The sequence below is a fragment of the Lupinus angustifolius genome, chromosome LG03, assembly GCF_001865875.1.
Source record: "Lupinus angustifolius cultivar Tanjil chromosome LG03, LupAngTanjil_v1.0, whole genome shotgun sequence".
Taxonomy (NCBI): Eukaryota; Viridiplantae; Streptophyta; class Magnoliopsida; order Fabales; family Fabaceae; genus Lupinus; species Lupinus angustifolius.
The window spans coordinates 4,223,605-4,250,222 of record NC_032011.1 but is presented as its reverse complement, the minus strand read 5'-3'; the positions used below and the strand labels follow the sequence as shown (position 1 = coordinate 4,250,222).

The 26,618-nt window shown below is 33.2% G+C and overlaps 3 protein-coding genes and 1 pseudogene across 3 annotated transcripts; 2 read left to right on the top strand and 2 right to left on the bottom strand.

The window, feature by feature from the left end:
• Positions 1–6,874, top strand: part of LOC109343162 — a 21,778-nt pseudogene extending 14,904 nt beyond the window's left edge.
• On the bottom strand, positions 6,847–11,994 carry LOC109343164 (protein YeeZ). Its single transcript, XM_019581334.1, has 8 exons — positions 11,714–11,994; positions 11,515–11,607; positions 10,762–10,840; positions 10,573–10,651; positions 9,831–9,870; positions 9,602–9,736; positions 8,812–8,949; positions 6,847–7,392 (listed from the first exon to the last, which is right to left on the bottom strand). The coding sequence occupies exons 1-8, from the start codon at positions 11,905–11,907 to the stop codon at positions 7,116–7,118; spliced, it is 1,035 nt and encodes a 344-aa protein (XP_019436879.1). The 5' UTR covers positions 11,908–11,994; the 3' UTR covers positions 6,847–7,115.
• On the top strand, positions 18,450–21,420 carry LOC109343161 (transmembrane protein 136-like). The gene is made up of 6 exons (XM_019581333.1): positions 18,450–18,553; positions 18,883–19,131; positions 19,593–19,733; positions 20,286–20,405; positions 20,773–20,868; positions 20,972–21,420. The coding sequence occupies exons 2-6, from the start codon at positions 18,913–18,915 to the stop codon at positions 21,104–21,106; spliced, it is 711 nt and encodes a 236-aa protein (XP_019436878.1). The 5' UTR covers positions 18,450–18,553; positions 18,883–18,912; the 3' UTR covers positions 21,107–21,420.
• LOC109343160 (peroxidase 9) lies at positions 21,840–23,919 on the bottom strand. Its single transcript, XM_019581332.1, has 5 exons — positions 23,579–23,919; positions 23,139–23,330; positions 22,638–22,803; positions 22,100–22,534; positions 21,840–22,047 (listed from the first exon to the last, which is right to left on the bottom strand). The coding sequence occupies exons 1-4, from the start codon at positions 23,858–23,860 to the stop codon at positions 22,122–22,124; spliced, it is 1,053 nt and encodes a 350-aa protein (XP_019436877.1). The 5' UTR covers positions 23,861–23,919; the 3' UTR covers positions 21,840–22,047; positions 22,100–22,121.

The window sequence follows — 26,618 nt, the reverse complement described above, 5'->3', positions numbered from 1 at the left end:
TTCTTTCAAGACCAACTGTATCAGAATCTATGTTTACATCTTGGATGGAAGCTAATAAAAAATATCCAGAAGGTAGAACATTGGCTTATGCTCAATATGTGTCAAAATTTGTTTATGTGAAGAAAACTAGGTCTTGGAAGCCAAGAAAATCAGGTTATACAATTGGAAGATTAATTTGGGTTTCTCCATGCACTAGTGAGCTGTACTATCTAAGGATGATGTTGACAATTGTTAAAGGACCAACATGTTATGAAAATATAAGAATTGTTTCAAATATTCGATATGAAATATTCAGGGATGCATGCTTTGCATGTGGTTTACTTAAGGATGATAGAGAATACATTGAAGCTCTAAGAGAAGCAAAGGATTGGGGTTTTGGTTTCTACTTGAGGAAATTATTTGTCACAATGCTTTTATCAACATCTATGAATAGGCCAAATCATGTTTGGCAGAACACGTGGCAATGGTTATCTGATGGAATTCTTTACAATCAAAGAAATATCTCCAATAATCAAGGTATCCAATAATTATATTACATTGTATTATTAAAATTTGGTTTTATTTAAATATATTATATCATTTAACACATTTTATATCTTATAGGGTTGGCAGGGTTGGTGCTTACAGATGAACAACTACAAAATCTAACTTTATTAGAGATTGAAAAACTACTTGAAGGAAATAGAAGGAGTTTGAAGGACTATCCTCTAATGCCCTACCCAAATGGGTACGTAACAAGTCAATTAGGCAATAGACTAATATATCAAGAGCTTAATTATGATACAGATGAATTAAAGAGAAATTTTCATTCTCTTTTCAACTCTTTAACAGGTAATTCCATTTTCTTAGAAAATTCTTTATTTAATGAATGTCCTAATTAATATATCTATTAATAAGATGAATGTTGACATATTCATTTCATATTATGCAGAAGAACAATATAATATATTCCAGACTATAATGCAATTTGTTAACCGTCAAGAAGTTCACATGTTTTTTCTATATGGTTATTATGGAGGAACTGGAAAAACGCATATGTGGCGAACTCTAACTTACGCATTGAGATCTCAAAAGCATATTGTATTGACTGTGGCTGCAAGTGGTATAGCTTCTTTACTATTACCTGGGAGTAGGACAACACATTCTAAATTCAAAATTCCAGTACCAACTTTTGATAACTCTGTTTGCAACATTCATCAAGGAACTGAACTTGCAGAATTATTGAAAAAAACAAAATTAATTATATGGGATGAAGCTCCAATGTCACATAAGTTTTGCTTCGAAGCACTTGATAAAAGTCTTTGCGACATCATGGGAACAACAAATGGCTCAATTTTGTTTGGAGGAAAGGTTGTATAGTATTTGGAGGTGATTTTAGACAAATACTACCCATGGTTCCAAGAGGTTGTCGTTCAGATATTGTGCATGCAACGATTAATGTATCATATCTTTGGCATCAATGTACAATTTTAACCCTTACAAAGAACATGCGTTAACAAAATCATGACAATGATTCAGATATCAAACAATTCTCTGAGTGGATACTAAAGATGGGAAATGGAAAATTATCTGAGCCTAATGATGGTTGTGCTAAAATTGATATCCCAATTGAGGCCATAGTCTATAACACCTACCCAAACTTACAAGACCATTACAAGGATGAAAATTTTCTTCAATGTAGAGCAATACCTGCATCAACAATTGAGATTGTTGATCAAATCAATGAATATGTTTTGATGAAAATTCCAGGTAAAGTATTCAATTTTATTCGACATACACATTTATGTTATATGTATTACATTTACTATATTTATAGTAATAACTATTCTAATGTATACTTACAGGCGATGAAAAAGAATACTTGAGTTCAGATGAATTGATATGTCTGATGCTAATGTTAATGAAGCATTCAACATATTAACTCCTGAATTTCTAAATTCACTTTCAACATCAGGCCGATTATGTTGTTAAGGAATTTAGATCAATCTGAAGGGTTATGCAATGGTACAAGGTTAGTGGTTACGAAGATGGCTAATCATGTACTTGAGGCAAAAATAATGTCTGGAAAAAAATATTGGGAATATCACTTACATTCCTAGGTTATCAATGTCACCATCCCAATCTCCATGGCCTTTCATGCTTATCCGAAGACAGTTCCCTATAATTGTATCATATGCTATGACAATCAACAAATCGCAAGGACAATCACTACAGAGCGTAGGGTTGTATTTGCCTAAACTAGTATTCAGTCATTGTCAATTATATGTAGCTGCTTCAAGAGTACAGAGCAAAAAAGGATTGAAGATATTGATACACGGCAAGGATGGTAAACCACTGAAGACAACGACAAATGTCGTTTATAAAGAAGTTTTCCAAAATCTGTAACAGGTATTCTATAACTTATTTTACATTATGTTTCAAATATTTATTTCTAACTAATACAATTTTTTAAATAACAGATTCAATATCATCTCAATATACAACAACTTTACATTAACAATCAAGTATATACAAAACAAGGTTTATGAGGTAATTTTATTCACATTCTCATGTTAACAAACATCCTCTTTGCAACTAAATTCATTCGAATTTTTATAACATTTTTCATTATTTTAACATTACAGGTTTAATACCATTTCATAGTCTCAATATTTTTACATCAACAATGAAATATTACAAACAATGTTTTAGTAAGTAATCATCAGTACCATTTCTATTAACAACTTAAGTTGTCACTCTTTAATTAAATTCATGCAACACACATTATCACCCGTGCGAATGCACGGGTTTCCTACTAGTTTGCCACAAAACAGTGTTGCTGCAACAGTTTTAACACTTGCCTTAAGTGAACAATATGCTCCTCCTCACTCTTGCTATAGACTAAGATGTCGTCGAAAAATACCAAGACAAAGCTACGAAGGAAAGGCCGGAAGACATCATTCACAGTAGCTTGGAATGTTGGTGGAGCATTCATTAAACCGGAAGGCATAACCAAGTATTCATAGTGCCCATTGTGAGTCCTGAAAGCAGTCTTGTGAACATCAGACTCATGGACACGAATCCGATGATATCCGGATCGGAGGCAATTTTGGAGAATATTCTTGCCCCATACAGTTCGTCCAACAACTCATCGACGATAGGAATAGGGTATTTATCCAGTTTACCTTGTTTAATGCCTTATAGTCGACACACATACGCCAAGAGCCATCTTTCTTTTTGACAAGAATCATGGGACTGGAAAACGCACTCGTGCTAGGACGAATTACGCCTGCCTTCAATAATTCTCGGACTTGTTTCTCAATCTCATCTTTTTGATGGTGAGGATATCGATATGGTCGGACATTAACAGAGCAGTGTTCAGCAACCAATTTGATTTGATGAACTCTTTTTCTTTCGGGAGGTAAGGCTATGTGTTCTTGAAAAACCGTTGAGAATTTGCCTAATAGTCTAGCCACTGCTGGACATTCACCTTCTTCCTTCATACTGTTAGTACCCTCACTTTGTATACACCACCAATCATTTGTTTCCCTTTGGCCTTTGTCTTCAAGGAATGAATGTAAGAACCCATGTTTACCATGCCTCCCCCTTGACTTTGCAAGTTCACCTCTGCCCCCTCATACCAAAATTGCATAGTTAAATTTTTCCAATCCATCACTACCTTCCCCAATGTACTTAGCCACGACACACCTAACACTACATCCAGACCTCCTAACTCTAGTACTAGAACATCAATTTCAAATGTTTGTGGGCCTAGGTTAATCCACACCCCCTTACAAATTCACGTGGAGAGTACCTTGTGACCGTCCCCCAACTTGATGTTCTTCGATGTCATTGGAGTGATTGGAAGACCCAGAGCTGTTGTAATTGCTGGGGAGATAAAGTTATGGCTAGCCCCACTATCAATGAGGACCATGACTTCAATTTCTTCAAAATTGCCAACTATTTTCATAGTGCGATGCTCCCCCATTTCACCAAGAACCCCGAGTACTTTACACTCTGCCTCGCCATCGTCATCCTCCTTTGTGACACTGGTCTCAACCGTGATGATTTCTCCCTCATCGTCACCATCTTCTCCTTCTCCTAAAATCAATAACCGCAAGGAACGTTCAGGGCATTTATGTTGAGTTGGATGGTATTTTCCTCCACATTTGAAGCAAAGTCTCTTCGCCCTTCTATCCATCACTTCTTCATAAGACAAACTTTTGGTACCTTTTCATCTCTCCACCACGTTACTTCGTCGTTCCAGTTCTCCTTTTCACGCCATAGAGAACATCGATGATGTCGAAGAATGATTCGGGTTTGATGAACCCGTTTTAGACGATGGGTTATGACTTGGGTTGTTCCAACCCGAATGTGGGAATCGGTTCCTTTGGGCTTGGCCCAAACTACTACGGTTGTTAACATTGGACTCGTTCCAATCACTACGGGGCCCTCTTTCCCACACATTTTCTTTCCATAATACCTCTCCCCTTCACCATCATCTTCCTTTAATTCATCCTCGACATCCTTTGTCATTCTCATCATCTGCATTCTGGTTTGAGGGTTCAATGTACGTATTCGCCTCTGAATATGGGGTTTTAAACCACTCATGAAATACCCCAAGTACTGCTCTTCTGGTAAGCGTCCAACTTGTGCGACAACAGTTCAAAAGCTTCTACGAATTCCTCCACACTTCCTGTTTGACATTGGATGGACAGTTCCTCAAACGGATTCTCTAACCGTCGGCCCCCATAGCGAGCAATCAGTGCCTTCTTTAATTTCTCCCATGACAAGGCATCCTTTGTTTCGAGCAACAAATTAAACCAATGGATCGTTGTTCCTTCCATACTCACCCTTGCTAACTTCACACACATATCATCGGGTGTGCTCTGGACATCAAAATAAATCTCTGCGCGAGTGATCCATGCGATTGGGTCGTCTCCCTCAAACACTGGTAATTTCACCTTTTTGCCTGAAAGTTGCGATTCTCCACTATCACCGGTGGTCTGTTCATTTTTAGTTTCTCGTTGCTTTTGTCCCAATTGATGACTCAATTCTGCTAGAACCAGACTCTGTGTTTGCATTTGAGCAACCAAGGTTTGCAACGTTGTTTTGACTTCTCCCATTTGCTCCTCCAAAATTTCAACCCTATCTGCCATTTTGGTGGCATCTACTGTACTCCTCTCTGTTGTAGGTAATTAATCTGGTAGGTCGGACCAATTGATGGATTTCAGAACTAGAAAACTCAGAAGAAATAGTAAACAGTAACATTAATTTTGTATTAATTGAAAATAGAGACAATGTGTGCAGTAAAATGAAAGATAATATTGATAGCCTAACTATCAATCCCTTTTTCAGAGAAGAATCTCTTTTCTCTTTTTATAACTGAATACCCCCTCACTCCTCTTCCCTTTCCCTAAATAACAACTGAATACAATTCTCCTTCTCTCCCTTTTCTTGCCAGCTCAGCTTTCTTTCCACGTTTCCTTACATAGACCTTCCACACTTTGGGCTCCTCATTGTTAACTTCAAGGCCCACTTCCCCTGTTGTGTCTCTATCAAATTGGTGCATACTTTGATTTATAGGCATTTTACTATATTACTGAGCTCACTTAATCTATATTTTTCTGTAGGTGAAGAATCCATCAGAATATTCAATATTAAATCTTTCATTTTCAATACCTTCAGTTCTCTCAACACCGACAGCATATCCTTTGCCTACTCATAATTATCACCATCTTCCCAACTCTATGCCATCAAGGTGGGCACATCGTTCTCCAGGATGCCCACTGTTGAGATAGGTTTCTAATAGTCGGGATATTAGGCCTGAAATCACCAGACAACCTAATTTCTGAAGGAAGGCCATCATTTGTACTCTCCACTTGCAGCAATGAAATTTCACCTGGATCCCAATGCGGATCATCTGATGGATGGTCCATGCGTACCTTTTCTGAGCTGGTGGCCTCGTCTCAAAAGGAAAGGTGGTCTTTTGATAGTGAGCATTTCGGCTCAGGTCGTCGCAAGATTAGTGGAACCATCAGTAGGTTCTCATATTCTCCCTCAATGGATCTACAATCTTGTGGTGCTTGCTCGAAGCTTTTGACAAAGAGATCAACATGGAACAGGCAGAAGTTTGTTGCAAATAATGACCTCTCGGTTGTTGCTGTACTAGTATGTGGTCATGCATATCATGCAGAATGCTTAGAGACTATGACACTAGAGGCAGATAAGTATGATCCCGCTTGTCCAATGTGTATGATTGGAGATAAGCACTTATCAAAGTTGTCTAGAAAAGCTTTTCAGACTGAATCAGAGATAAGGGCTAAAAACCACAGGATATCCAAAAACCGTGTAGTTGATAGTTATGTTGATGGTGATTTTGATGTTTTTGATCGCCAAAAGGACATTGAAAGGGGTGGAAAAGTTTCAAAGATGGAACCTAGCTCAAGTACTAGGAGTTCATCTGGAAAGGCCTTACTGAGGAGGCACTTTTCTCTTGGGTCCAAGTGGAACCGATCTCTATCTGAGAATTCTTCTGCTAGGAAGAAAGGCTTTTGGGCGAGATATAGAAAAGATTGAGTTCCCTTTGCTGCAAGAGATATAGAAAAGATTGAGTTCCCTTCGCTGCAAGAGTTGGCCACTGTATGATTACAATACTAGCAGTCACGCCAGCAATTTAAAATTTCCATTTCCTATGTTTTCTTTACTGATAACTTTATATTGCTTTTAAATTAACTAATTTTGACTTTTGACCCGAAATTCCAGCTTTTTTGACGTGATTCTGATTCATATGAATTGTATGAACATAAGTTTACATAACGACCCTTGACAAAAATGCTGTGCCGAAGCACTGACCAAAACAAGGGGTTGAGGAAACAATACATGTTTGTTAAGATGCTTCATTTGTTTTATGGTAAAAAGTAGGCTACAGATTTATACACTTGGAAAAATCTGGTAAATAGATCATGTGCTTCTCACATTCTCCTATTTCCCATGATTACGTTGATGGTAGAAAAATTTATCTTCCAGATCAACATTTTCAATTATTACAACAGCTTTTGGGCACGATTTAATGCATGATAATGGACATGGAAATGAAGATCAGTTGCCTTGAAACAGCATCGATCAAAATATGATCAATGGCAGGGGAAAGGACTGTGGATCTGGTCAATGATGCTCTGCAATCCTGATTTGTAATCAGGGTAAAGTAGCTGCACCCCGAGTTCCTTCTTCATTCGAGCATTAGAAACTTGCTTCTCACCACTTCGGTTTCTTGTTCTTACAACTGAAAACTCTTTCTGCTCCGGAGCTTGTAAGTTTAAGCCTGGCCACTTTTTCTCCACCAATTTTCTTGCATATGCAAATACTTCTTCTCGCGGAGTAGGGTCATCATCCACGATATTGTAGACTTCCCTGAAAATGAGATCCTAAGATTGTGATCAATGAACCAAATATATTTACTCACTTTATTGGCATGCAGATAGTATGCAACTCATAAGAAAAAAAGTATAAAGATTGATATGTGCTGAGGGTGGGTAACCCGTGATCCTTCCTTTGCTCTCCTAAAGCCGACTCTAGATATAATTTGATACAAACCTTCTTTGGAGTCCTTGTTGAATGACCGTTCTAATGAAAAGTTTATGAGTATAGGTGTTTATGAGTGTATGTTGGTAACTTAACTAAACGCAGAAATGTTGAAGATGGATTTGTGGAAGGTAAGAAATGAAAATGAAGAACTCGAGTGGTACCACAACCAATTATGGTTGATAAATCAATGGTTGGACGCCACAAAGGGTGATTAGCCCAATGAAAAGTCCCTAAATCGGTTCAGCTAAGAACCAAGGAGAGAAAATCAAAAAGGCAAAGGTCTACATACAGTTATTGAAAACAAAAAATTACAATTATTCAAAAAATTGCAAGGAAATTGAAAAGTTGGATGATCACACAGCCAACCCGTGGATGGCCAAGGTTCCTTGTTTTTTTCACAACTTTGCACCATTCTATCTTTTGAGGTTAAATACGAACCTTGCATGTTTATACTTGATTTCAATGATTCCAAACACTATTGTGAACCTAATAACCCTTATTCCTTCACTTGTTGAATAAGTCCAAGGCTTATCATTTAAATCATGGATTGCCTACCCTTGGCCCACATAAAAAATTCAGTGAACTGTGGATGGATTATAAGGTACAAAATATTGACTGGCAGTCTAGCACACACCAATAATGGAAAATCAATATTAAAGGGAAACCAGGTGTTGTAAAGCTCTTGTTATGCATTGAGTTCTAGGGAAGGGTTGAAACCACTATGTTCGTCTATAACAGGCAATCTAACTTTGCATTTGCCATAACTGATAAGTCACATTACAACAACTCCAACTATTGTGCCAAAACTCCCCTTCTATTGGAAATACAATATTATCAAGTGCCAATATAAATTCCAGTACAGTGCATACGCAATACTTTCAGAACTTTAAACTGCATTTAATATGGTTTGCATGCTCATGAGGAAGGAACTCTAATAGTTCTACAATTTAAGGTATGTGTTTGCAGGATAAAAGCTACAGTCAAATCCTTCACGTGTATTTACAATTGTTGTTTTTTTGGCAAAATCTTTTACATGTATTAGAGCATGTGTTTCTCCAGCTATGTTGGCAGTTCATTGTAACAGTCATAAACCTTTCATTGGTTTATACTAAACATTTGCAGGACTTGAATTGTAGAATACCGTGCGGCTATCCTGCCAGTTTGTTATACTATTGGGAATTTTGCCTAGCTAGTTTAGAAGCATATATATCAGAAGTCAGAAAGATAAGCATGGTGGAAACCCACCTGGGGTAAGGTGCATAAATAGTAGCCATGAGTGCCTGACAAATGTCCTCAACATGAACTCTAGATGTATATTTTCGGTAATTTCTCATCTTCTGACCTTTGGACAAGGGCCCTTGCTTGAGTATTGTATCAATGGCACTGAAACAAAAGAACAGTTCAAGCAACAGATTATAAAAAACACCAAATGGACAGGTAAGTGACTGAGAGACTTTCTATGTAAATAAATTCCTTTTTAGGTAAAATGTTTTTTCATTACACATGAGCAAAACTTACATAACAAGAGCATAAATTAAAAAGCACTTTAAGTGGCCACCTTCTACGAAGGGCTCCCCTTAGAGCCTCACCAATCTACCTCAGAAACACTGAGCATTCTCAGTGACTACATTAATCCATCAAACATCACTACCTTTATACTGTATTTCGGCAGCCCAATACATGAGACTCTCACTTAGTGAAATCTAAGGAGAAAAGATGTATGCACCCTTACTCTCGCAAGCAAAGAGGTTGTTTTCATGATTTGAACCTATAACCTCCAGGTCACAAGACAAACAATTTTACTGTTACGATGAGGCTCATTATGTTACCTTTACAGTGTATATAATTTAAACTCCTGATAGTTCTTATCTCATGTGTAAATTTTTGGATGAATATGATCTGAATGACAGAGATGGCTTAATTTTCATGGCATACAGGTCTTGGCAAAAACTTTATAGGCTTTGACTGATCCCACAAAGAAACAGATAATAGAAACATTACTTGAAAGATAAATTACACTAAAAAAGTGAATTACCTTCTACCAGGGCCATAGATACCTCCCAGTCGAAATAATAATGGTGAGATCCCAAGATAGTGAGCCAAATTTGACCAGCCTTCTTCAGAAGCTAACCTTAATTTAGCCAACTCAGTTTCTGGGTTTGCTGGATAACTGCCACAGTATGATGTATACACTCAGCCAACTAAGAGAGAAGTTTCAGAAATTTTTGAACACAAAAGTGATTTATTTAGTTACACTCTCTTACTCCTCATCCACTAGTTCACCGCTGCAGTCTCCGTAGACGCCTGCTATACAGGAAGTGCCTTTGTCATCATATTTGCATTTGAAAGCATTAGAAAAATATGTCTAAGCATACCGGCTGACATCTTAAGTGGCAACTCAATGTGTGAATTTAATCCTATCTCAGTATCTTCATGCACATGCTAATTATGCTAGCTTGTTTTATGTTCACGTTGTTTTTTAATAATATGAAATACTTCTGGCCATTTAGAAAGGAATTAACAACCTGAGGCATGAGCTCATTCCAAGATTTGAGAACTTAACAGTTAAACTATTTTTCAATTTTTGAATGATCAGTTAAGCTTAGGATGTTATGACAGATGAAACTGAGGCTTCTTTACTAATTGAGCAAACCATGTGAATTTCTTTAAGATCAACAGAAAATAAGTACATGATAATTATATATTTACATGTTTATCCTATAGAATTGTTATATGAATGTATAATTTTCAATCATCAACCAGCGCTAGGTAGAACTGCAATTTAATGCCAGTGGGAAGAGTCATTGCATGAATTAAGAAGAACAGAGCATCCTCCAATTACCAAAGGTTACTTGCTCTAAACAACCAAAGTCTTGTATGAAGATTTATATAATAGATAATAGAACTGAAGACCATAAAACATGTTTCTTTTTCAAACATTAATTTGCTCATTTATGTGCAAAAAACAGTAATGTTTAATTCATTACTAATTTTCAATAGACTTACTTGTTGAAGTCAAGTAACAGAGCCACTGAAGACTCCCACTGACTAATGAGCTTCTTATAAGTTCTTCATGATGAAGCACCTACAGATCAATAAAATATAAATTAAGGAGCAATGATGAAAGAGATTACCCAAGAATACAAACTTTCTTAAGGACGGTGATATAAAATTCTCGATACAGAAAAATCATACCGGGTCACCAATGCCCATAACAGGGGGGACAGAAACAAGCAGGTGAGTGTAATTTTTCATTAGACCTAGGATACTCAGTCTGCAAAACAACTATATATTTTAGTCTAACGAGTAAAAAAGAAAACCGAAAACGAAAAACAACAAAGTAGAGTAGATAAGGGGAGGAAAGAATTAGCAAAATGTGAAACCATGACTACATCTTATGTAATTAGCCATGAAAAGATTTCCCTTCCTCGGAATATAATGAATGAAGTAACCTTATTATTCAAGTGTTATCATAAGATGTATCATGTACAAGCATCCTTACATTACTAATCAATAACACTCAACATCATCTATAAACAAGGTCCATTATAATCATCTAGGAACTTCATTGAACGTTAATTTCACAATGAACATTCAAAAATAACCAAAGCCCAATTAAATGCTTGACAACCCATTACGTGATTCTAATCACACACTTAAAATGGCCATACATTCACATTTGCATAGTTTCTATGATCCAATTATAACTACAATGTAATATTTATGCAATGTCAATCTAAAGATTTATACGGATTTAATACATCATCCACAGTTGATTTATATTAAATTTTCTTAAAGAGCTAATGATGAACATGAATGGTGGATGATAGAGTTAAAAATGTTATACACACTGATAAACTCTCTAAGTGCATACATATTTTTCTGTTATAATTATAACTCGTTTGCATTGAAAAGTAAAAGAATGTTAAAATAGTATAATAAACTCACTCAGGGTGATTTGCATTAAAAAGGTGAACATGAAATCCCATATCCTCAAGCTGTTTCTTCTTCACATGACTTGTGCAAGTTCCGGACACAGACCTAACAATAAGTAATTGAAAAAAATAAAAAAGTTTGAAACTTTAAACAAAGAAGAGTGATTAGAATTATTAACATGGAATGGTGTTGGGAAAAGAATGTAACTAACCATCCTTGTTTGTGGAGTTTATGTGCAAGGAATTGGCCTACGAATCCCATACCTAGAATAAACATTCGTTTTTCAGAATTTGTGGAGGTTGGAGTTATCGACGAAAATGAGAGAGTGGAACTTTTGTGAACATGGGAACTTAGATTTCTGAGGGAAAGAGGAATAGGTGAACCTCGTATTTGACAAATCTCCATGCTAAAACCCTGGTCTAGTTTCAACTCATAAGTGGTTTTGCGTCGTTTATTGAGTGTGTTCGAGTTCCTCGACAAGAAAAAGTAGGTTTTCAAATCCAAAATCAATTTTTTTTTTCATTTTAAAATAATCACTAAAAGATTGAACTAGTAGATCCATGGGATGACATTTGAGGTATTAGTTGAATCATCATCAAATATTTAATAATTACAATTTTAATTATATAAATTTATTTCAACTAATTAGAGTTAATGGTATAAGATGATAAAAAAGTGAGACATCCCTATATCTATGTATCAAAGGTATATACTCACTATCCATGTATGAGATACATATATTATATGATATTCTATCAATGTATGAAAGAGATAAGTAGATAAATGTAATTTGTTAAACAAAAAATTATGCTAAATGTGATTGAATTAAATAAAATATTGTATATTGTGAAGATAAATCCAAATAGTATAATAGTCAATGTCTATTTATTATTTTGGTTGGTTATAATTAGGGGTGTCAATATGGGCATTGCCTGCGGGCCAACCTGCATTGCCCGCAAAAAAATGCGGGCAGGGCATGGTATTTTTTCATGTTAGCCCATATTGCTTGGCCCGTTTGCCTGCTTTATTAGCGGGCATTTTAAACGGGCTCCGTGGGCTGCCTGCGGGCATTACAGACTATTATTTGATTATTTTATAATTATTATTGTAGACTTGTTAGAGCTAATTATTATCTAATATGGTTAGAGAGACATGTTTTGAATTATTATTAAAGAGACTTTTAATTATTATGTAATGTGATTATGTAAAATCTATTGATTTACTGCCTAATGTACTGCATAGGAAATTTGAATTGACATTTGATAACTTAGCATTCATCATTGTTGCTTAATGTAAATATGAAAATGCTTGCGGGCCACCCGTTAGCCTATTAGCCCGTTTTTAAACGGGCAGGGCATGACTTTTTGTTCATTAACCAATTGCGGGCATGCCCGACCCGCTTAAATTATTGCGGGCATTTGCGGGCGAGGGCTAAACGGTTCGGGCGACCCATTTTGACACCCCTAGTTATAATATATTATAATAGTGATTTAAACATCTCCTTAAATTATTGATACAGAGTGTAACAAATCAAAAATAATTAATAACATTGATTTTTATATTATTTTGGTTCATTTACAATATATTATATTTTGGTTAACTTAATTATACTCGTCACTATTTCTTATGTAAGAAATTACATTTATCTATCTTACATAGGTGATGCGTGTAGTAATGCATGTATATAATTATGAGTTTTTTGTATCTTAAAAATGAAAGATAATTTGTATAATTTCACAAAAATCTAAAAATGTCTATCTAATTTACTCCAAATTTAGTGTTGATAATGTCACATCAATATAAAAAACTTTTACATGTTCATTAGACCGTCACTATGATATTTATCATTTATATTTATCACCATTACCTCTTAAAATATAAATAATATAAGAGTGAAATATTCATGCACTGTCAATATAAAAATTTACACATAGTCACTATTTTATCCACCATTTATGTGAGTTACTTTTTTGAAGAGTCAATGATTATTAAATATGAATTGTGGATAATATAAAGACAGTATATAAAACTTATACACAGTTAATGCATATTTTTTTTCCATAGTATAATAAATAAATAATAATATAATAATTATGTATTAATTTTAAACCAGCGATACATGTATTAGCCTCTTGTATATTATGTTTCATAGATAATGAATATTATATTCTCTTGTAAAATTAATGGACAATTTTTTCTAATATAAAAAATAATATATGTCAATTATAAAAAAATAATATATAATTGTGTATAAATTTTAAACTAACAATACATATATTAGCCTCTTGTATATTATGTTTTAATGAATGTTTCTCTTATAAAATTAATGGACAATTTTTGTAATGTGAAAAATGATATATGTCATTATAAAAAAATATTGGTAAAGTATAGATTGTGGTGAGTAAGTCATGTGAGGTCATATTTTTTCATAAACAAGTCTCATTAATACTTTTTATATCCATTTAGCTTTAACACGAGACATAGGACCACTTAAATCATCACTGATAATTTGGGTTATATCATGGGGTCTGCTTGTAATTATTGAGTGGACATGGTATGGAAATTCATTCATTAGCCCAAAATAATCACTTTGTCCTCACGCTTTTTTAATGTATAGGGTCGACTACTTATAAGCATTATAAGCATTATGATATTAATTATTAGGATTTAATATGTATATACTGACGGTACAAGAGTTTTTTATATTGTAAATAAATCATTCATCATTGTTTTGCTTACTACCATTGACTTTCAAACAAATATAATACAAATCAATTGTGAATGATGTACTAAAAGTATAAAAAACTTTACATTGTCAGTGCATAGATTTTAAAATCTAATTATTAAGTATTATGTTTTGATTTTCCGTTAGACTTGTATGATATGTAATGTTAAATTGTTTGGATTAATAATACATTGTTATATATAATTTTTAAAAAGTGATACTCACGTAAGATTAGTTTTTAATTTTATGTAATTTATTTTTTAATTGTAGAATAGATGACTCACAAGCCCTGCCCAAGATGAGTGGGGCATAATTTTTTACATCATTTTTATAAATGGGCCTACCTACCCAAATTTAGACAAACATTATGTAAGTATATTTAGAATAATCCTAATTCTCATACTAATTTAAATGGCCTAAGCCTAACAATCTAATCAATTTAATTATATTACATATTAATAGTGATATTATATTATTCTAATAGGACTAAAAATTATTAATCGCCAACACACTTGCTATATATCCACAACCTCTCCCCTACAATCATCTTATCTAATGCTCTATTGAAGCAACACTTCCTCAATAAATAAATAATTAATGAATCAGTTTATAGTTGAACTACTCTATTTATTTACAAAAGCAAGTTTAACAGATCTCTTTCATGATCTCCACTCATGTCTTATAGCGAATACCATAAGATCTCTTTCATGATCTCCACATGTTAAATAAGATACCGACATATGCATCACATAAATATGGACGGAGGCCCCTCATGAGTCATGAGTGGTTGGGACTATTGTTAAAATCGTACCGGTTATCAAATCGGTCAGGGTACTGGTATAGTGGTACAGTAGTTCAACCAGTAATTAAACCGCATGTCGGTTAAACCAGACATACCTACTTATATTTATATATATAAACCTATAACAAAAAAATTCCAAATAGGTAGATACTCAAATTTATAATCCATATTTATAATCTACTCAAAATTCACATAAATAAACAATTTTAAGTCTTCAATAAATTCAAAGTCTAAATTAAAAAACATACATCAATCCAAAAATATCACTTTACAACTGCAAAATATAAATAAATGACATAAGTTCACACCTCACTATACAAAACAAATAAATTTGGAGTTTTAACCTTTAACACCAAAGAGTCAAAGTTGTCTCATTTAAATATTATACTTTTCTACCAAATCTTATCTTCAGACAGTACTCTAATATTATACAAATGTCACGTTAGGAACCAAAAGGTGTAATCTAAGTATGTCTTGGAAGTATGTGCCTTGAAGGGTTGAAGAATGGTCGAAAAAGTGGGTCACCTTGTAATGAATTTTTAAGTTTTTAAAAAAACATTATGTGTATAAACCGGCCGGTTTAGTAAAATACCAGCCGGTTTACCGGTTTTGATACTTGGCTGGTTCAATACCTGTACCGTACCAGTTAGCGGCCCGATTCACCGGTTTTCCAGTTGAACCGGCCAATACAATACGGTTTTTATAACTATGGTTGGGACAGCTGTCCAAAAAACATTATTTTCCTATCTAATAGTATTTCACAAAATAATATAATATACTAATTTTTATTTTCATAAAAAATTCTAATCAAGTAACATATTTTAATTGATTTAGGACATACTGATTATTTAACCAACTCACTATATTGTTTTTGGGTGTACACTTCTAATCAATTTTAGTGGAATGTAAGACATCATATCTCATATCATTTCTTATAATAATTTAAAAATATATTTAAATTAAAAGTGTAATTAAGTGATTTTATGATCGACCACATAAAGTGGCTGATATATTTTTGGGACAAAAGCTCTCGTAAAGTAAGAAGCTTATTATTACTATTATTTTTTAAAACTTAATTTTACATTGAGTTTTGTAAAGGGAAAACACTTTATTACACTTTTATACAAGCAGTGTATGATAACACTTTTATACAAGAGTTTAAAATTTGCGTACTGACAGAGTAAATTTTTTTACATTGTCAACATATTATTCACTATTGATTTGTATTACTTTTGTTTGAGAGTTAATGTTGGTTAACAAATCAATGATAAATAATTTACTGACAGTGTAAAAACACTTACAATGTTAGTGTATACATATTAAATCCTTTATATAATTAGTGTAATGTCTCGTCTGATTTCAAAGGTGACCAAAAGATCAAAAATTCTATTTCTAGGAGCAATACTTATTGGTAAGAGGGTTAAATACATACTCTAAAATAGATTAATTCCTTACCCAAAAGTAATAAGAAATATTCTTATAGTACCCAAAAAAAAAGTTAATGCTCTTAAATATGTTTTCACTGAAACCTTCCTTTTATGCTTATATTATTGCTGTCCAGTCTTTTTTCCTAGCAGTTTAATAATAAACTAACAGCTTCAACCTAACTTGAAGAGCTAAAAATGGTAAAAACTGCCACCACATGATTTCAATTTCTTCTAGAGATATCTGCAATTCTGCATCTTAAAATTAACTTCCATGCTGCAATTCAAAGTGAGAATAGTTGCAAGAAAACAGTGTCATGTCTATTGGTTTGGTCCTTGCTCCTGGCTCATGATGTTACGTAGTACTAGCATATTTTATTTGTCGAAAGTGTTTTTTGTCACCACATAAATGTGTTGAAGTTGAAGCCTTGCTGGTAGCTGCAATTGGTAGTTTTGCCAATGTTAAGTGAAAGGGAGGGGAAGAGTGTTAAAGTTCCATCTCAAAACCAATTGGCAATGAGAGGAGTAGCTGTGAGACTTACTCTCCAACATGCCCCCTCCACATAAGCCTGCCGGATCAGGCGAAGGGTTACATTTGACCCGTAACTAAATGACATCTTTTGGCCCATGATCCATGACAACCGGAAAGAAGTTGGACTCTGAATCTCATACCATGTTAAGGTTCCATCTCAAAATCAATGGGCTATGAGAGGAGTAGCCCAACAAGTATTTAAACCATTACCAAGACAATGAGGTAGGCGATGTGAGACTTACTCTCCAACAAAGGGAACCAGAGTGAGGGGGAAGAAGCAAATAGAGAAAAAAGAATCCTCTCAATAATGGAAAGTCAAGTTGTTGATCTTACCTTTACATTTATGGGTAAAAATATCTTTACATTACATTTAAAGGGTAAAACTTCTTGAAATATGACTTTCCATACTTGAAAAGAAAGAACTCAAGATAGGAACAAGAAGAGCAAAGATTCAAGCTCCATAGAAAATGAGAAACTTTCATTATTGGAATTTTGAATTGATGAATAAGAAGTGACCCAATATGACTTATTTATACAAGAGAAAAGAAAAAAAGAAAGCTTGTAAAGCAAGTAACTAACACAAACATAATTTGCTAATTCCTAACTTCCTAACCAGCTATCATCTTCCAAAAATAACCTCCAATATATCCTTAATAAAACTATCTCATCATAAAAAAAAAATCGTTTTTTTGCACTTCTCTCTAGTAATGGAGAAGATCCTAATCCTAGAGGTTCAACCTAAAGAGTAAGATAGATTTAGGGATTGGTGGGCTCTTGGATTCTTACTATTTTACACACCAACACTGAGTGATGTAGGGTTTGGTTGTGGAATCTATCGATTTTATAATATCTAATGATGATCCCATATAATCTCTCAATGAACATCCCCAAAACTTGGATCGAGTATGGATTGGGATCGATTATCGTAAGAATGTGTAATCTTATGCGTAGGATTTTGTACTCATTAATATTTTTATATTGGAAATCTAAAAACTAGTGAAAGAGCAATTACACTATCATTGGAACCAACAGTAGTGCATTCTTGGATAAATGTGTAGAGTAATTAAGAATGTTTTAGCTTAAGGTATAATTGGTAAAAAAATGATGCTCTCTTGATTTTTTAAAAGCTACTAGCTATCGATATGAACAAAGTACTTCTTAAAACAGTGACAATATATAGGAACGGAGTACATTTTTATGACTAAGACTTGAAATCATCATAATGTACAAATTTGAAATGAATATACAAAATGTAAATGCAACTGACATATTATTTGAGTGTTATATTCAAATAAAAAAACTATATGAAATAAATGTGTAGTAGTTGCAGCATAATTTGGTGACCAGCCCTTGCTAGTCTGTGCAATAAATCATGATATTGACATTGCCCTTTTCAGTTTTCTGGTGGCAGTTCTGTAAATTAATTAATATAATAATATTGCTTGAGTTTTGAAATATTTATTTAATTGACAGAATTGTCAGTAATGCAAGCATATTCTACTTAACTCCAACAGAAAGCCTTACATGATTAGACCCTCTTGTTCTGCTCTGAGCTGTATCTGCAGAAAGTATGTATCTTCCTATATATTATATGCACTTTCCTTTTGGTTTTACATCACAACCATTTTATATATATATATATATATATATAATATAATATAGTATGTGATTTAAGTAAGAATAATTCTTGTATAAAAACTGTAACAACAATAAATTTGTTGGGCCTTACAATCATACATGGATAATTGAGATTAAAAAGGCATATACATGTATTTTTTATCTTCACTATTCAAATAAAATTTCAACCGTATATGTTCATTGCTCTTATTTCTCAATATAGTATATGCCTATATGGTTGTGCATTTACTATTTTACTGAAAGTTTATTTGAAACACAGATTTGGCAGCAGACATAGTATAACAGAGAAATGGAAGACTATGTCAGAAAGACAATTGTTGTTGGAGTTGTTTCATGGACTGCAGTTTTTATTGTAGTGAGGAGAATATTTCCCAAAAGTTCTTTTGATTTCTGCAACCGTATTGTCTCTACAATCCATGCAACTTTAGCAGTAATATTGGCTTCACTCTCTGTTGAAGATTGGAAGTGCCCAGTTTGTCCTATGGCTTCACAATCTTCCTATACACAGGTATAGTATTGTTTCAATTTTTTATCTTAGTATGTTAATATTTTTGTTGTGGGTGAGACTTATCTCAACCACTTTCACCCACATCCTCCACCCTAGTTATCAAACTACCTTATGACTTTTTTTTTTATTGGTGAGACTCGAATCCACAACTTGCTACACTCCATTTCTTAAACCCTTTATCCTCACCATCAGACTATCTTATGACTCCAATATTAGTTCAATTGCTTGCACTTTTTTGTTTTGAAATTAGGTAAGAAACTAATTCATTTAGTTTGTAATACATGATTGTCCCTCCTAATAAGTGTCGGTTTTATGAATTGAACTATTGACCTTTTAGTCTATTTGAGGATACAGTGGAGCCTTAAACTACTAGACCAATGTATAGCTGGTGAAATTGGGTGTTTTAATTGTTTATATTTTGACATTAAAAGTGGAATTTTGAACCTTGGGTTGTTGGGCAGATGCAAGTTCTGGCTGTGTCCCTATCTTATCTCATATATGATATGGTCTGTTGTCTCTTTGGTGAAATAGTCAATTTGGATAACACCATTCACCATTTGGTAAGCATTGTTGGACTTGGAGCAGGTCTTTGCTATCAAAAGGTAACTATTCACTCAAATTCAATGTTTTTTTCATTAGTCTTATACTTTTCTATATGGGATAGACAGAAAAGTTGGAACAAGTAGAAGTACAACTTAATAATACACCTTACAAATTCATCCAATATGAATATTATATTTACTCAAACAGCTTCACTAGCAAAATTTCACCTAAATTTCATGCTTGTCTCAATATGAATGGATGCTACCGTTGATTATAAGTATTTCACTCTTGTCTTGATATGAACTTGTTCAGAAAGAAAGTTTTCAACTTTGGTTCTCACTTAGTTTTGAATTGGAGAACAATTTTAGTTTTTACCATCTAATTTCTACTAAAATTTGTAAAACTTCCACTCTGATTTGCATTAATCGATAATAATCAGCTTGCCTTAAAATTTAAGCCATCTAATTTGTACTCCAAACAAATATGAATTCCTCTGTGGGATTTGAATTAGCTCTTTCTTGATTTCTTCCTAGGACTATTACTGCAACTTTCAGTGTTTCTTCTGTGGGATTTTACTCTAAGGCAGAACATTATGCCATATTTATGTGCAGTGTGGCTCTGAGATGGTGGCAGCATTATGGGTCACAGAGATGTCAAGCCCATTCTTGCATTTAAGGGAGCTTCTAAAGGAATGTGGATATAGGGATACCCCTCTTAATTTGGCTGCTGATGTAAGTAAAAGTGTAATGCTAATGGCTCTAACAAATGTTCCCTTTCTGACATTATATGTACAAAAAATAAAAATACCATTTTATTTAAGATATAACAATTAGGTGGAATATTAACTGATTGGGGACTAACAACTTAAATCAAATAGACTCAAATGAAATGTGGTAACTTTTCTAATTACGCATCATCATCAGTTTAGCTTTTCTCTGGTACTAGAGAGTCCATGTGTATCGTGAAGAGAAAATAATGAATAACTCTTTCAATTACATATTATCGGAATTCATGCATCATAAAATTATTTTCTCGTGAGAGTCGAATACTGAAATATAAGGAGAATGAAGTCTAACTTATTAGTTTGGTGCACTGCAGTTTTTGTTTGCCATCATATTTACATATGCAAGGATGCTGGCTGGACCATATCTCACTTATGTAACTTTATCTGCCAACAACCCACTTCTCATTAAGGTATAATTTTTGACCATTTTCACTCAGAAAAAGCATTTTTCTTAAACAAAATTTTCCATTTATTTTTGCAGTCACATTTGCTTAACTTTTTAACTGTTAACAGGCTATGGGATTAGGTTTGCAGCTGGTAAGTACATTCTGGTTTTTCAAAATTGTAAGAATGATGAAATATAAACTAAGCAAGAGGCCTACATCTGAAAATGGCATCAAGCACAACATTCCTAAGAAGATAACTTAAAGAGTAATGATATATGCTCATACCAAATCTTGATACCCAGAATAAAGTAACAAATTTTAGTTGTAAATCAAACACTAATAAATAGAGTACGACAAAGTAGCATCATGTGATTGTGTACCATTGTCCATTGAACAAGTCTATGTAATCTTGCAGTTGTTTACAGCTGTATTTGATTGGTCTTTCCATATAGGACACATCATTTTCATACATTGTTTTTACACTTGGTATTAATTTATAGTGTAAAAGATTGATTCTGAAGAATTGTATTTGCACATACTTTTACCTATATCATTATTACCTTGAAATTGCATTTATATTTGCTTCACTGAGGTTCCCTTTTTCTAAGCTCTGTGAAGATCTAACATGTATGAGTTCTTGTAATTCACATTCCTTGATACAAACTAGTCAATGCTTGGATTGGATATCAAATCAAATTCATCAATAAAATTGGTATGCAAATTGATTCAACACCCACTGTCTTAAACCATAAACAGGGACCTTTATTGGCTTAAATATCTAAACTCGTCCAATCTTTATATTATTTTGAATGCTGAAATTCAACTTAAAGAGGGCAGCAGCAATAAAAGACCTTTTGAGTAGAAACTGAAATGTTTGTTTGGAACACTCGGTTCACGAGACTAACTACCCGCAGAGTTCATGGCCAAACCGAGAGCTCATGAAGACTTTGTTAAGTTTTGAAATAAACTAATCCAAAACCAGCCAATCTTTTTGCTCAATGATGTAGAATAACTAAACACATTTTCTTACAACATTTGACAATTTCTTTCAACACCAAGCTTATCAAAGTAACATACAAGCAAATATTCAAAGTTCAAACCCTCACAAGGTTTTCATACTAGTACTCTTTCAACTACTTTTATATAATGCCACACTAATTTGAAGGAGAAAACACATAACATAACTTAACACTTAATAACCATGTTGTTTATTTAACTTGCAACAATTCTAAATGACACGGAATTTCCAACAACCCATAATATAGCAAAGTTTGTTCTTAATTAACATGGCGACAATTCTTCCTAACTTCACCATTAAATCCAGTGAGAGGGCGAAGATTCCCCATTTTGGTCATGGACATGGCAAATTGTTCAAAGAAGAGACTCTCATCTTGTGCATATTTCTTGACAAGTTCTTGAGTCTCTTTAACACTCCCTGTGAGAAGAACTTCATCCGAGTTAAGTAGTCCTTTTCCCCTAAGTATGAGTTTGAAATATGTATTATCAAACATACTTGGTGAGCCAAAATCCAAGGGTGAAATTCTGTTGTCAGCACCTGATTTTGGACACACATTTTTCAAATCAAAGAAGAATGATTTTTCTAGATTCTGATCAGGTTGGTTGTTTCCATTTTGGTTATATAGTCTTTGCTTGAATGTTGCACATCTTGCTACCCCTATGGTATGTGCACCTACATTAAGAAAATAAAATAAAATGTGGTTCATTAATATGAAATGATATTAATGTATAGTATAACATAACCAAGAGAGAAAAAAGGTTGAAGTTCATTCTACCTGAGAGTGCAACAAGGTCAACTTCATCAAGACCTTGACGCTTGAAAAATGTTATGAGTTTTTCAATGGTTGCATTTGGTGGAGGAATGTGGTTGTTTGAGCCATTTAAGCTTGCTGTTTTAGAGTCTCTTCTGCCTAATGGAAGCTCCCAGTTGGGTCCTCCACTCTATAAAAACATAACTTAATCATATTCTATAACATACAAATATATGTGAACTCGTATAAATAACATAACATGTTTTCATTTGTACAAGACAATATATAAGACTAGATTTGGGACAAGAGAGTTTGTTTCCCTTCTGACACCATTTATGTATATTGTTACACAATTTTTTACATCATTCATGTATTAAGTTAATAGTAAGTGGTTTAATAATTAATAGTTGACTCATTAACCATCCTATACATGTTAATCATGAATATTAGGGGTTAAGTAGATAATAACTTTTTAAGTATATATTATTGGGTTGCTTCAAATTTAGTGAAAGTGTGTTTTCTTACAAGAACAGTGGATCCTCTAGCAGCAAGAGCAACAATGTCTGCACAAGAAACAGTTTGAGGACATGCTTCCTCCAACTTGGACTTGATCTCATCAATCACTTCCAAACCTCTGATAGAATTTTTGTTAGGCTTAGAATTCTTTTCACTCACTATTTTTGCACTATTATCCAATAAAATTGATGCATCACAACCCTGCCATAAAAAAATTAATTCACATCATTCATTTGTTCATGCAAATGCAAATAAAAATAAACCTAAAGCATTTAACAATGGGAAAGAATCTTAACTAAATAGCACAACAAGTAATAAATATTAGTGATATTTCCTTCTCAAAATTAATTTTTTTCCAAATAAGAACATGGTTTTATAAAAAAACAAACAAACCTTAATCTCGTTATACAGGTAGAACATGATTTTATCATTATTATAATTTTCTTAACCTGTACAAAACAGTCATGAAAATGAAGTCTAAGTAGAGAAGCAGCAATTCTCATATCTTTAGATATGGCTTTCTCCAACACTGACATGACAATGTCATTAGTTTGAGGGCATGAAAACTGATAGAACTGAGGAGAAAGACCAAAAGATATGTCCCTATTTCCACCATGGCCATTCCATCCAAAATGGAAACCAGGGTTAGCCTTGGAAAATGTAGCAGTTGAGAGGAAAGTTAATACAAGAAAAATGACTTTGATTAAAGGCATGGTGAAAAGTGAAAACATAGTTGTAAGAGGTTGTTCTGAATTGGAATATTGTATGATTACTTGGATTGGTTTGTTTCACATATGAAATATATATAGTGCTCAAGATATCAAACTAACCACTCTCTTCAACAAATCACCTAATGTTGGAACCAAGCTATGACTATTTCAACACTGAACATGTTCTGTCCTTGCTTGCTTCTGATGGAGCATGTAGTTTTGATTTGACAGTGGTTGTATTACCTGCTCCTTGACATGATCAAAACCGTGCTCCGTGCACAATTCTATGACAATGTATATTATTATTCTACCATTCATCGTCTTTGGTTAATTATCATCGTCTTTGTTTAATCATCTTTACATTTAAAAGAAAATACAGATGAAGGGTAAATAATGTACTAACATATTATAAATATTTAGGCTAGTAGTGTTATAGTCTAATTCTATTTATTTAGTATGTTGTCATGCCATAAATGATAATAAGCAACTTTCGTGCATGGAACCTTTCTTTTTCTAATTTATTACAAGATTTAGAGTTGTCTGAAAATTATGGAGAATAAACGTTCATGAAAGCTAAATTTGGACCTCCACTTTGTTCCATATGCTAACCATAAATTGACCTTATATCATGAGACTTCATTTTATTATGATTAACGTAGAACTATCGTATAATTACCACTTTCCAAGAGAAAGAAGATAAATGAAAGACTTTATGTCATACCAAACATAAATTTTTGTAGAGTGAGACTCCTCTCCATTAATGAAGAGGAAAGTGTTATATAAAAGTAAAAAAAAAAAAGACAACATATTGATATTTATATCCCTTTTATTTAAAATTATATTACATTTTTACCTTTAAAATATAAAGAAAAAAGTCATTTGTCTCTCCATTACTTAAGAGGAGTCTCACTCATTTTTTTAGTAATGGGAACCCGAAAATAGAGAAACCACATGTACCTATTCCAGGAATAGGATTCCTCTCCCGTACTAGGAATGTGAGGGGATGGTTTTTTTAAATTATTTAATTTAAAAATAAACTAAAATCTGAAAATTTATTTTTGTCACATGTCATAATCTGAAGTATGTACCGGTCTTTCCCTAAATGGAGAGGAGCTAGACTCCTATTTCAGTTATGGGAAAAAATGGGACCCTGTTTTGTTAAGGAGTGTTATTAGAGGAGAGTAAGTTAGATGAATTTTAAAACATGTCTCATATTAACAATAATAAAATAAAAACAAAAAAATAATATGGTATATGCTTTCGGAATATAAGATTCTTAGATGACTCACATGGCATGATGCCTTGATTGTCAAGGCTTCGTTATAAATATTTAACAATTTAAATTATTAGTTTTTAAATTAATTTCTTTTGAGATATGTAATAGTTTTTCCTTTCACAAGTGTTACTTGAATAATAAAACCCTTTGATATTTTTATTTTTCTCCCATCTAATTGATATTACATCACTAAATATATTTTTACTATTAACTAACCAAATAGAAATATTCGATACATGCTATTATGTATCACTCTATTTATACAAATGAAAACATCTACCAAATTAAAAACAGTAAATTAACTTCCATAAAAAAAATTATCATTTTTTAATGAGGTGGATATTCCCGTGACAAGGAAAATGATATAAATGAATGTGAATAGAATATTTTTTATTCAACTAATCATATCATTATGTATATAACTTAATATAATTATTATTGTAACATAAGTAAGTATTAGACGTACAAACATTTTTAATAGTTTTACATAGCAATTAAGGTTTATGAAATAGTTGAGCATTTAAATGTTTAAGTGTACAATTTCCACAAACATAACGAGTAGAAAGTAGAAGAGAAATTAGAATTGCAGAAAGGAAATCCAGTGCAGTGTCATAAGTGGAAGGAAGGAAACTGAGTTCCTACTCATCAAGAAACTCATAAGGGAAGGAGGAGAGGTGAAAACAAAAAGGCAACCAGAAAGTGCAGTATCAAAGAAAGCACCAATAAAGAATAGCAATGGAACCAGGTAATCCTTAACCATTATTTATCACATGTGAATGTCATAATGTCAAGATCCTAAATAACCATGAAAGGCTCAATGAAAGTTTTGAAATGTCTAACAATTGGTATCAGAGCATCAGGTTAGGGACATTATGACATTCCTTGTGCCTCTGGAATTAAATGGTGTATGCATGACTTTATGTGTAAACAAAATTTTGTGAATGATTTTGTGCGAAGAATCATGAATCTATATTTTTTTTTATGGCTAAGTTGGAAATACTGCCCTGCATCACAGCAAAATTTACATCATATGTCTATTGTTTATTGAATTTTATGGCTTCCAATCTACCAGTGCAACAATCATTCATTCATACCAATTTTGGAAGTTGGAAATTCCAAACTACGTTACTGTTGATTTTGGCTAAAAGAGTTGCACTAAACAAAGACTCTAATTTTGTGTTGAAACCATAACCGCATGATTTTCTAAACTCTATAAATCTGCCACTTTTAATGCTTATAAACAAGAAGAAAAAAAAATCTTAATCACAATATGGTTTAATTGTTTATAATGGTATTTTACATTTAAAATTATGATGCATATTATGATCACCCAAAGGTGGATCATTGCTTGTAATTAAGATTATGATGCCATAAGGATAATAAATTGGGTTTGTTCATTAATTATAATGCATATCTTGATCACCCAAAGGTGGATTATTGCATGTATTTAGTGACATTAAAGTTTTAAAAATACTTGTTTGTGCTCATTTATCCAAAGATAAC